This window comes from Salmo salar, chromosome 10, assembly GCF_965601325.2.
Source record: "Salmo salar chromosome 10, fSalSal1, whole genome shotgun sequence".
NCBI classification, from domain to species: domain Eukaryota; kingdom Metazoa; phylum Chordata; class Actinopteri; order Salmoniformes; family Salmonidae; genus Salmo; species Salmo salar.
Window position 1 is genome coordinate 16,988,120 of NC_138300.1, and position 13,115 is coordinate 17,001,234.

Here is a 13,115-nt window from a genome sequence, read left to right on the forward strand (position 1 = left end):
TACAGTAGAAAAATAAGTATATACAATGTGAGCAAATGAGGTGAGATAAGGGAGGTAAAGGCAAAAAAAAATTTCCATTTGATTTTTCTTTGCACTTGACAAAAATGTATATTCTTCCATTTTGATGAAAATAAATTATATTCAATGATTTAATTTTAGCACAAAGCTATTTCCATAGTTGTGTCCTTGTATTAAGCATACAGGAGTAATAGTTTTCTAATCTTTCACAACGGGTCAATCGCAAAAAAGGGCCAAGATACAACAAATGTGCATATTTTGTTTTTATTTCCCATAATTTCAGAAAGGTACAAAAACACTTATTCTGGTGAATACAGAACACATGCATACAAAAACACAAAAAAAGTACAAACCCAGTTGGTCTTTTTGTCTTTATTAGAGGAACAAAACAATCCCCCACACTGAACACGTCACTCTTTCAACCCTCAGAAGCTCCATCTCACTGGCCTGCCCCCCCAACGGTGAGTTAATTGGGTTCAATGTTGGGTTTCGTGTAAGTCACTCTCCTCTGTGAACAGAGGCAGAAGTTCTAAAGCAGGGATGGGCAACTTTGATGGGGGTGGGGGCCCCCAAAAAATCTGAACTCACCATGAGAGGCCGCAGTGGCTCGTGGGTCTGTGTACCCACATCCATACCCACACATGCAGTCAGAGCCGGCCCTAGCCTTTTGGGAGCCCTAAGTGGAATTGTGTTCAGGGTCCCTCCCTGCCTACTTTGCAATCAAAATATTTTGACAGCGGAGACAAAACATTGAAGTTTTAGAGTTCATTTCCTGCAATTCTACACATTTTGCCGTGGGGCGTAGCAATTATTTCCCAATGTTATGCAATTCTATTAATTTTGCCATAGAGCAGAGAAAAATTGGCCGTTTTACAGCTAATTTCCTGCAATTCTACACATTGCCATAGTTGCTATACAAATGTTTGCAGTTTTTAATATGATATCTGAGTTAGAATGACTAACAAAATCAAAGGGGGGCCCCCCGGTTGTTAAATCAACTATGATTAGAACACATTTATATAGCTAATAGACTAATTTACCAATCTGAAAAATGTTAGCTGACATAGGCTAATTGTATGACTGTCAGTGACTGATATAACAAGAGGAAAACTGCTGATGTAAAACCACATTTTGAAATTGCACTTTATGTATTCTACTAGTGTGACTCTTAACAGTAAATTGAGACCCCAACTGAGATTATTTTTAAAACTACGGGCCTACAAAAAGGAGAGATGCCAATCCCTGTTCTAAAGCCATGGCTCTCTCTGCACAGGAGGGCTGCTGTCCTTATCAGTTCCCTCTTCTCTACCGAAGAGGCACATGCATTTTTCTGATCTCATCAAAGCGGGCGAATGAGAAAAAGACCAAAATCAACCGCTATTTCTATGTCGCTGCCTCTAACTTAGTGCCCCGGGTGGAGAATTAGCAGTGATGAGAGGAAGAGCCATTTCTGGAGGATTCTGAAAACTGATTCTGCAATTATATAGCGTTGCTGGGCACTGCACAACCAAATCCATGTTTTCTACAGGCACGGAAAAACTGTACACAGTCTTCAGGCTAGTAACCTCAGGGTTAATCAAACATATTCATCTACTCTTCCGTATTTTTTTTTTTTTAAACACCACCATTTTCTTAGAGATATTCCTGCCTTGAGCTGTTTTTAGCCAAACAGGTTAACACAGAATATGTGCATATTGCTAATGGGAAAACAGTTTTGCTTGAGAGAAGGTGAAGGGGACCTATGAACCATGGTGGTCATACCCATTTTGCGACTGAAATTAACACCAGCCTCATTGATGCTAAGCCAAACACACCTGGGTGCACATCATGTCCTTGTCGCACAAATCCTTCTAATCTATTAACTGGTTGAACGTTATAGAACGTGGCAAAGCCGAGGCAAAAAAAACAACAAAAAAACAGGAGAGGATAATGCAGGAATCTGAGATGGTTAGCCAGATTACAAACAGGATGAAAGGTCAGAGGGCAATAACTGGATCCTGTTACACCGATTTTTGGCTGATGGAATTTTTGGCCTTATAGGCAGTGGTGATGAGTGTGAAGGAACAGGGCTGTGAGTTGAGGAGGTCAAGGGACGTCAATAAAGCACTAAGATCAATTATGTGGCTCAATCTGGCTGCACTAGACTACTGCAAGTAGCCTGTGGCTAACATTGAACATGTCGCACAAACAAGGTGAGCACGTTTTCTTCATATTAAATTAAACCCTTTATCCAAAATATGCCGAGGGATCATGATACAGGCAATACGGTCCATGGTACAACTTTTACACCTGGAGTCCTGCTGAACGTACACTCTCCCTTACAAAAAAAAACACTATGAATGACACACACTAACTTATATTTCCCTAGCCTACCGGTCTGTATTGAGGGGGGCTTGCAGTGTCTTCCCTCCCCCTAGTAGGGTCCCTGCTGGTGGGATGGGGGAGCCGTGTCCAGGGGTGGTGGCTCTTCTCTAGCTGGGCTTGGTGAGGAGCTGTGTGGAGAAGTCGTACAGGTCCTTGTTAACCTTCTTCAGCGTTCTCACTTCCTCCTCCAGCTCCGACACACGCACCTTGGTGTTCTCACCATCACCAAACACACTCTGTAGGTTTAACAGTAAACAGAGAAAGAAGAGAGAGGGGGAGCAAGAGAGAGAAGGAAAGTGAGAGTGTAAAATTATAGATCCATCGGGGTTAAGCAAACACATTTGTAGACACAGAACATTTAAATCTACCACCTCAGGTATCAGGTCCCAGCGGATTCTAAAACGGGGGACATATTTGCTTTTCTCTCATAGACCCACTCATCGAAATCGACAAAAGGATGAAACCTCTCCAATATTTATGGTAATGTGATGTATTTGGAGTTAAAGGCTCCATTGTGTGCAAATGAGCGGGGGAATTCATTTCCAGTGGTGGTACAATCTGGCAAAGAACAAACCCAGCTCCCCACGGAAAGCCCAAAGGCATGGGGTGAGGAACATCAAATCTCGTTTGTGAGATTAGGGAGGTTTTTTAGAGTCAAATATTAACATTTCCCATTGTGGCCAAATTCGCAGCGCAGGCAGCTGTTGGATGACAGCGGTCCATATTTTTCATATTTCAAGATTAAAGAGTGGAGGGGAGAGGAGAACTATTGCCCGTATTCAGTTTATTTATTCGTTTGCCTGCCTTCTTGGGTATAGATGTACCGGGCTGGGTGCTTTGGTCTTGCCTGTGGGAGCAAGCGAGGGCTGTTCTCCCTTTTTGGATGGAGTGAGACTAATCCACTTAACCCTATCAGTACCGAGACCCCAACAAAAATCAGCTTTTCATTTATCTGACTTCCATTTATCTGCATGTCCAGCCCTTATATTTAGCCTCACAATGAAGTGTTTTACCATTTTATTTTCAGGACAACCAGGGCTACAAGTAAAACATGAAACAATATGACATAAACAGTTGCATTAATGAGTTTAAATGACAAATGTCCACAACAAAAACAATATGGTCCATCAAAGCAAATAACAGAAAAATGGATTTATATGAATGCTGCAAGTACAGACATTGTTTGCTCAGTTGGAAATTAATATCCAACTAGTCAGTGACAACTGTGTGGAGTTTGTGACAGTGACTATGTGAGCTTATTATAGTATTAGACACCATGAGTCTCAGCTTTTAATAGTTTGAAGCTCAAACCATACGAACTCTCCAGACCATTTTGTAGAAAGACTCGGCCCCGGGCCCCTTCGGGATCCTGTCTAACACACACAGCTCTAGTTCAGCCCAAGTTAGTCACACAGACTAATGTTTGGTACCAACGGATGTAGAAGAAACGTATCCAAATGGTACAACCCAGAAGTCTGTCGCTCAAAGACACTATGTTTAAAATGGTTAAGGGCGCTTTGGGGGGCAGAGCGGTGGAGTCGTCAGCGGCTCACTGAGCCCAGGGATAAGGTGTCTCTGGTGACGGCCTCGTCTACTTAGCAGACAAATTCTTTGCGAAAAAACACCAACCTGCTCCTTCCTAGTACACACAATTACACACATGCAAGACTGCACACTGCATCCACCCGCTGGTCGAGCGGATGCAGTGACACAGAGGTTCCGTGCTAATTCATTAGACTTATTAAGAGTAATAATGGTAGATTGAAGTAATATAGCGCCTTTCAATAGGTTCCAAAGTGAATTACATTGTTTAGGGGTAACTCGCTCTGCCCACTGTGTAACACCCACCTGCGTGATGCATGGCAGCCATTTTGTGCCATAAATGTTCTCCAAACATAGGCTAAAATTACATGGCCATAATAGTGAGGGGGTAGTTTTGGATCCTATACATTTGGGGCCATGCATGTTTTTTTTCATTATCTTTAGAACTGGGTTGGACCTCCCAGTGCTGGATCTAGTAGAGGCAGAATCAATCCCAGGGGAGAATCAGGCAAGCAATCCACCATCACCAGCCACAGGCCCATTAAATGAAGGGCCATGTAGGCAAGGATAAGAAAGGAATGCTGGAGAGCCCAAGGTGGAGCAGGGGGCCCAGAAGGGAGCGGTTGGATAGTGCCCATGATTGGACGGGACAAGCAGCTGCTGTTGCCACCAGGACAGGGATATACTGAGATCTAATCATAACCAACATACAGTCCCAGAAGAGCAGACCCAGGCACAATCTTTTATTTGAATTTCCACTCAAAAGTTGCACACTGTGGGGGTGGGTCTTGGCAAAAGTAACTGTTACCAAGTTATTTAAACATGGTTCAACATCAACAAAAATGGCCCGCTGGCCCAGGGCCAGTAAAAACATACGTCGGGGCCAGTGAATCTCATCAATGGAAGAGCATTTTGGCTTTATAGTTCGACATTTACATGCTCTGTCGCAGTCTGCCATAAAAAAACTGATGGTGCCGCGTCGCAGTCAGCACTGCATCGTTTATATTGGCCGTTCATTTAAGCATCCACCACAATAACCGCATGTCATAAATTCTTGACCAGCACATGAGTATTCTATACTGACTTCTAGTAATGACTTGCATTGCGAAATTATATTACACAGCTTTTTAACATATGCACTATAGACTACTGGTCAAAAGGTTTAGAACACCTACTCATTCATGGGTTTTTCTTTATTTTTACAATTTTCTACATTGTAGAATAATAGTGAAGATATCAAAACTATGAAATAACACATATGGAATCCTGTAGTAACCAAAAAGTGTAAAAATATATTTTACATTTGAGATTCTTCAAAGTAGCCACCCTTTGCCTTAATGACAGCTTTGCACACTCCTGGCATTCTCTCAACCAGCTTCACCTGGAATGCTTTTCCAACAGTCTTGAAGGAGTTCCCACATATGCTCAGCACTTGTTGGCTACTTTTCCTTTACTCTGCAGTCCAACTCATCCCAAACTATCTCAATTGGGTTGAGGTCGGGTGATTGTGGAGGCCAGGTCTTCTGATGCAGCACTCCATCACTCTCCTTCTTGGTAAAATAGCCCTAACACAGCCTGGAGATGTGTTGGGTCATTGTCCTGTTGAAAAACAAATGATAGTCCCACTAAGCCCAAACCAGATTGGCTTGCAAATAGCTGCAGAATGCTGTGGTGGTAGCCATTCTGGTTAAGTGTGTCTTGAATTCAAAATAAATCAGACAGTGTCACCAGCAAGCGCCCCCACACCATAACACCTCCTCCTCCATGCTTTATGGTGGGAAATACACATGTGGAGATCATCCATTCACCCACAACACATCTCACAAAGACAGCAGCTGGAATCAAAAATCTCAAATTTGGACTTCAGACCAAAGGACAAACTTCCACCGGTCTAATGTCCATTTCTTGTGTTTCTTGGCCCAAGCAATTATTCTTATTGGTGTCCTTTAGTAGTGGTTTCTTTGCAGCAATTCAACCATGAAGGCCTGCTTCACACAGTCTCCTCTGAACAGTTGATGTTGAGATGTGTTTGTTACTTAAACTCTGAAGCATTTATTTGGGTTGCAATTTCTGAGGCTGGTAACTCCTGTGAACTTATCCTCTGCAGCAGAGGTAACTCTAGCTCTTCCATTCCTGTGGCGGTCCTCATGAGAGCCAGTTTCATCATAGCGCTTGATAGTTTTTGCGACTGCACTTGAAGAAACTTTCAAAGTTCTTGAAATGTTCCATATTGACCGACCTTCATGTCTTAAAGTAATGATGGACCGTCGTTTCTATTTGCTCATTTGAGCTGTTCTTTCCATAATATGGACTTGGTCTTTTACCAAATAGGGCTATTTCGTGTATTTTCTTTATTTAACCTTTATTTAACTAGGCAAGAACAAATTCTTATTTACAATGACGGCCTACATCGGCCAAACCCGGACGACGCTGGGCCAATTGTGCACAACCCTATGGGACTCCCAATCACAGCCGGTTGTGATACAGCCTGGATTCGAGCCAGGGTGTCTGTAGTGACACCTCTAGTGCTGAGATGGACCCCCCCCCCCCCCCCCCTTGTCACAAAAGCATTAAGGAAAGAAATTCCACAATTTAACTTTTAACAAGGCACACCTGTTAATTGAAATGCATTCCAGGTGACTACCTCATGAAGTTGGTTGAGAGAATGCCAAGAGTGTGCAAAGCTGTCATCAAGGCAAAGGGTGTCCATTTGAAGAATCTCAAATATATTTTGATTTGTTTAACACTTTTTTGTTTAATACAGGATTCCATGTGTGTTATTTCATAGTTTTGATATCTTCACTATTATTCTACAATGTAGAAAATAGAAACCCTTGAATGAGTAGGTGTTCTAAATCTTTTGACCGGTAGTGTATATACACAACATTATGTGGACAACCCTTCAAATCAGTGGATTTGGCTATTTCAGCCACACCCGTTGCTGACAGGTGTATAAAATCAAGCACACAGCCATGCAATCTCCACAGACAATTGACATTCTAGACGATTCAGTGTTTCCAACATTGTGGCAACAGGGATTTTTCCGATGGCATTGAGGAGTACACCACATCAGTCACTGGCTTTATCAATAAGTAAATCAAGGACGTTGTTCCCACAATGACTGTACATACATGCATACCCCAACTAGAAGCCATGGATTACAGGCAACATTCGCACTGAGCTAAAGGGTAGAGCTGCCGCTTTCAAGGAGCGGGACTCGAACCCGGAAGCTTTTAAGAAATCCCGCTATGCCCTCCAACGAACCACCAAACAGGCAATGCGCCAATACAGGACTAAGATCGAATCGTACTACACCTGCTCCGATGCTCGTCGCATGTGGCAGGGCTTGCAAACTATTACAGACTACAAAGGGAAGCACAGCCGAGAGCTGCCCAGTGACACGAGCCTACCAGACGAGCTAAATAACGTCTATGCTCGCTTCGAGGCAAGTAACACAAACATGCATGAGAGCATCAGCTGTTCCGGAAAACTGTGTGATCACGCTCTCCGCAGCCGATGTGAGTAAGACCTTTAAACAGGTCAACATTCACAAGGCCGCAGGGCCAGACGGATTACCAGGACTTGTACCAGCTTTGAAAGGCTGGTCATGGCTCATATCAATACCATTATCCCAGAAACTCTAGACCCACTCCAATTTGCATACCGCACCAAAAGATCCACAGATGATGCAATCTCTATTGCACTCCACTCTGCCCTTTCACACCTGGACAAAAGGAACACCTATGTGAGAACGCTATTCACTGACTACAGCTCAGCGTTCAACACCACAGCTTAGTGATGAGCTTTGAGTGCACTAAGGACCATGGGACTAAACACCTCCCATGAAACTGGATCCTGGACTTCCTGACGGGCCGCCCCCAGGTGGTAAGGGTAGGTAAGAACACGTCGCCCACGCTGATCCTCAACACGTAGGCCCCTCAGAGGTGCATGCTCAGTCCCCTCCTGTACTCCCTGTTCACTCATGTCTGCACGGCCAGGCACGACTCCAACACCATCATTAAGTTTGCTGATGACACAACAGTGATGATTACCGACAACGATGACAGCATATAGGGAGGAGGTCAGAGACCTGGCCATGTGGTGCCAGGACACCAACCTCTCCCTCAATGTGATCAAGACAAAGGAGATGATTGTGGACTACCGGAAAAGGAGGACCAAGCACGCCCCCATTCTCATCAACGGGGCTGTAGTGGAGCAGGTTGAGAGCTTCAAGTTCCTTGGCGTCCACATCACCAACAAACTAACATGGCCCAAGCACACCAAGACAGCTGTGAAGAGGGCAAAGAAGATTTGGCATGGGTCCTCAGATCCTCAAAAGGTTCTACAGCTGCACCATCGAGAGCATCCTGACTGGTTGCATCACTGCCTGGTATGACAACTGCTCTGCCTCCGACAGCAAGGCACTACAGAGGGTAGTGCGTATGGCCCAGTACATCACTGGGGCCAAGCTTCCTGCCATCCAGGACCTCTATACCATACGGTGTCAGATGAAGGCCCTAAAAATTGTCAAAGACTCCAGCCACCCTAATCATAGACTGTTCTCTCTGCTACCGCACAGCAAGCGGTACCGGAGCGCCAAGTCTAGGTTCAAAAAGCTTCTAAACAGCTTCTACCCTCAAGCCATAAGACTCCTGAACAGCTAATCAAATGGCTACCCAGACTATTTGCATTGCCTGCCCCCCCACGCTGCTGCTACTCTGTTATTATCTATGCATAGTCGCTTTAATAACTCTACCTACATGTACATATTACCTCAATTACCTCGACACCGGTGCCCCCCGCACATTGTACTGGTACCCCCTGTATTTAGCCCGGCTATTGTTATTTACTGCTGCTCTTTATTTATTTGTTTTTCTTTTCGCTTACTTTTTGGGGTAGGTATTTTCTTAAAACTGCATTGTTGGTTAAGGGCTTGTAAGTAAGCATTTCACTGTAAGGTCTACCTACACCTGTTGTATTCGGCGCATGTGACAAAAATAATTGTTTGGGGGGGGGGGGGGGGTTTAGAATGAGATAGTCGATGAGCAGGTGTCCACATACTTTTGGTCATGTTGTGTACCATAAGGCAAATGTTGTCTATTACTGGTTTAATATAGAGACCACATGCTAATCTATGGGTCCCACATGACCACGATGCATTTTCATTTGAAACTACAAGTCGAAATTATGTTCAGGCCAGGAGATCTTTGGCCAGTGAGAAACCTTGACCGCCCCATTGTCTTTGGTTTGAGAGGTTAACACAACTTTCAAATGAGTCAGTGGAAATGAAAGTTACAGATTGTGCCTTTAACTGACTGTGTGGTCTTTATAATGAAAACCAATCTCTTGAGGTGCATCATATTGACAAGCCTGTTCATTTCAGCCATGATCTCCAGATAGGAAATCAACTCTCCCTAGCTAAGAAAGGATATGAGAAGGATGGATACACCAAGTCTCCAGATAAGACACAATATTGTAATATTGACCTTTGCTGACGCCATAGCCGGTAGGGTCTCTCCTCTCTTACAGTCAGTACGTTGACGCACTGTGGTGTAAGTATGTATGAGCTGGCAAGTAGTAGCTGCAGCTGTATTTTCTTATCGTGGCCTTTGTAGATGTCTGAGAGTAAAGTGCAAGTAACGCTGTGAGGAGTTAAAGGGTCATAATGAAGAGTCTTCCGCTGAGCCTTCTGGCAAGGAGCCTGTAAAAATGTTAACCCGCGGCGACTACACTGTCTTCAGAATGTATTCATATACCCTTGACTTATTCAACATTTGATGTGTTACAGCCTGAATTCAAAATGGATGATTTTTTTTTTTTATCATCTCACCCATCTACACACAATACCCCATAATGACAAAGTGAAAATATGTCTTTAGAATTGTTTTCAAATTTATTGAAAATTAAATAAAGAAATCACATTTACATAAGTATTCCAACCCGAGTCAATACTTTGTAGCACCACCATTGGCAGCGATTACAGCTGTTAGTCTTTCTGGGTAAGTCTCTAAGAGCTTTCCACACCTGGATTGTGCAACATTTGCCCATTTTTCTTGTCAAAATTCTTCAAGCTCTTTCAAATCGATTGTTGATCATTGCTAGGCAACCATTTTCAGGTCTTGCCATAGATTTTCAAGTAGATTTATGTAAAAACTGTAACTCAGCCATTCAGAAACATTCACTGAGGGGGCTTGTAGCAAACAGGGCGCATGTTTTGGAATATTTCTATTTCGTACAGGATTCCTTCTTTTCACTCTGTCAATTAGGTTCATATTATGGGGTAACTACAATGGTGTTGATCCATCAGTTTTTTTTCCTTTCACAGCCACTATACTCTAAACAGTTTTAAAGTCACCATTGGCCTCATGGTGAAATCCCTGAGAGGTTTCCTTCCTCTTAAACAACTGAGTTAACTTCTTTGGGATGGGGGCGGTATTTTGACGTCCGGATGAAAAGCGTGCCCAAAGTAAACTGCCTGCTACTCAGGCCCTGAAGCTAGGATATGCATATAATTGGTAGATTTGGATAGAAAACACTAAAGTTTCTATAACCGTTGAAATAATGTCTGTGAGTATAACAGAACTGAAATGGCAGGTGAAACCCCGAGGAACCATAAAAAATATTCAGCATACCACTGATTTCAATGCTTGGCACTTTTATAATAGGGCGAAATCGTCTCCGATGGCATTTCCTAGGGCTTCCACTAAATGTCAACAGTCTTTAGAAAGAGTTTCAGGCTGGTTTTTGGAGAAATGAGCTAGAAGTTGTAGTTTTTCTAAGTGGCTCCCATTTTGGCTGTAGTTTCCAAGCGTATGGCCGAAACAGCGCGTTCTTTTTGTTTATCTCCGGTAAAGACAATAACGATTCTCTGTCTTAAATTGTATTGTTTATTTGCGTATTAGGGTACCTAAGGATTGATTATCAACGTTGATTGACTTGTTTGGATAAGTTTATTGGTAACGTTTGGGATTCATTTTGTATGCATTTTGAAAGGGGGAAACCGAGTGGATTATTGACTGAAGCGTGCCAGCTAAACTGAGTTTTTATAGATATAAAAAAGGACTTTATCGAACAAAAGGACCATTTGTAATGTAACGGACATTTTGGAGTGCCAACAGAAGATCTTCAAAGGTAAGGCATATATTATATCGCTATTTCTGACTTTCGTGTCGCAAATCCCTGGTTGAATATGATTTGTTATGCAGTTGTGTGCTGGACGCTGTTCGCCGTAAAGCCTTTTTGAAATCTGACACCTTGGCTGGATTAACAAGTTAAGCTATATTTTGATGTATTGCATTTGTGATTTCATGAAAGTTGAATATTTATAGTAATTTAATTAAAATCTTTGTAGTGACTGGGTGTACTGATACACCATCCAAAGTGTAATTAATAACTTCACCATGCTCAAAGGGATATTCAATGTCTGCTTTTTTAAAAAGAAAATATTTTTCCCATCTACCAACAAAGAAGTGCCCTTCTTTGCGAGGCATTGGAAAACCTCCTTGGTCTTTGTGGTTGAATATGTTTGAAATTCACTGCTCAACTGAGGGACTTTACAGATAATTGTATGTGTGGAGTGCAGAGATGAGGTAGTCATTCAAAAATCACATTAAACACTATTTCACACACTGAGTCCATGTAACTTATTATACGACTCAAGCACATTTTTACTCCTTAACAAAGGGGTTGAGTACTTTTATTTTGTAATTGATTTGGGGAAAGAAAATTCTAAAAACATAATTCCAATTTGATATGGGGTATTGTGTGTAGGCCAGTGACAAAAAAAATCTAAATAGTATACATTTTAAATTCAGGCTCTAACAAAATGTGGAAAAAGTCAACGGTGTGAACACTTTCTAAAAGCACTGTACATAGCATTTACATACATCTAACACCCTTAGAACATGTGGTTTATAATGCGGAGTCACATGGCCCCCTGAGATGACGTTGACTTGCTCACTAACCTTATGTCGACAAACACACAGATATTTGAAATAACATCTATGGGGAATTGTATTGTGTAATGACGTGCATTTTTGCATCGACCTGCCCACTTACCTTGTCTGTTACGGCACTCATGATGGAGTAGAGTTTGTCTGCTTTCTCCAAATAGGTCTCCTTCTGGGCCTAAAAGAGAGAGAACATACAGTCAAACAAGGTGCACAGGCCATGTCCAAAGTCAAATCCAGAAGTGGATAGTGGCGTGAGTGTGACAATGCCAACAAAGGGCTGACAATGACAATACCAGACAATAACAACAAGGGGCGTGATCCCGCTCCCCAGATTTACAGAGCGGATCACAATTGCAATGTACCGCCCCGTCCACTGACACACAACTGTGTGGGAGTTCTGACTTTATTTTACGGCTCGGGTCAATAAAGCTTACGCGGATGGACAATATGTTGAAATGGAGGTGGGAAGGGTTCAGATGCGAAGACTACACGCCCACAAGTAGGAGTTATGCATGGCAGTGTAGAGAAGTGGTTTCCGACTCTGGTCTCGGGAGAGCTATCTTGTGGGGAGGTCTTCAGAGGTTTTTTATTTATTTCAACTTTATTTAACCAGGTAGGCAAGTTGAGAACAAGTTCTCGTTTACAATTGCGACCTGGCCAAGATAAAGCAAAGCAGTTTGACACATACAACAACAGAGTTACACATGGAGTAAAACAAACATACAGTCAATAATACAGTAAAAAAAGAAGTCTATATACAATGTGAGCAAATGAGGTGAGATAAGGGAGATAAAGGCAAAAAAAGGCCATGGTGGCAAAGTAAATACAATATAGCAAGTAAAACACTGGAATGGTAGATTTGCAGTGGAAGAAAGTGCAAAGTAGAAATAATGGGGTGCAAAGGAGCAAAATAAATAAATAAATACAGTAGGGGAAGAGGTAGTTGTTTGGGCTAAATTATAGATGGGCTATGTACAGGTGCAGTAATCTGTGAGCTGCTCTGACAGCTGGTTCTTAACGCTAGTGAGGGAGATAAGTGTTTCCAGTTTCAGAGATGTTTGTAGTTCGTTCCAGTTAGTCATTGGCAGCAGAGAACTGGAAGGAAAGGCAGCCGAAGGAGGAATTGGCTGTGGGGGTGACCAGTGAGATATACCTGTTGGAGCGTGTGCTACAGGTGGGTGCTGCTATGGTGACCAGCGAGCTGAGATAAGGGGGGACTTTACCTAGCAGGGTCTTGTA

The 13,115-nt window shown here is 42.7% G+C and overlaps 1 protein-coding gene across 1 annotated transcript in view; it reads right to left on the minus strand.

The window, feature by feature from the left end:
- Window positions 1–266: 266 nt before the first annotated feature.
- wdr18 (WD repeat domain 18) overlaps window positions 267–13,115 on the minus strand; it is a 97,498-nt gene continuing 84,649 nt past the window's right edge. Inside the window, exons 9-10 of the mRNA XM_014216070.3 lie at window positions 11,983–12,051; window positions 267–2,618 (exon numbers count right to left, since the gene is read on the minus strand). Of these exons, the coding sequence (XP_014071545.1) occupies window positions 2,490–2,618; window positions 11,983–12,051 (198 nt within the window). The 3' untranslated portion in view covers window positions 267–2,489. The remainder of the gene's footprint in view (window positions 2,619–11,982; window positions 12,052–13,115) is intronic.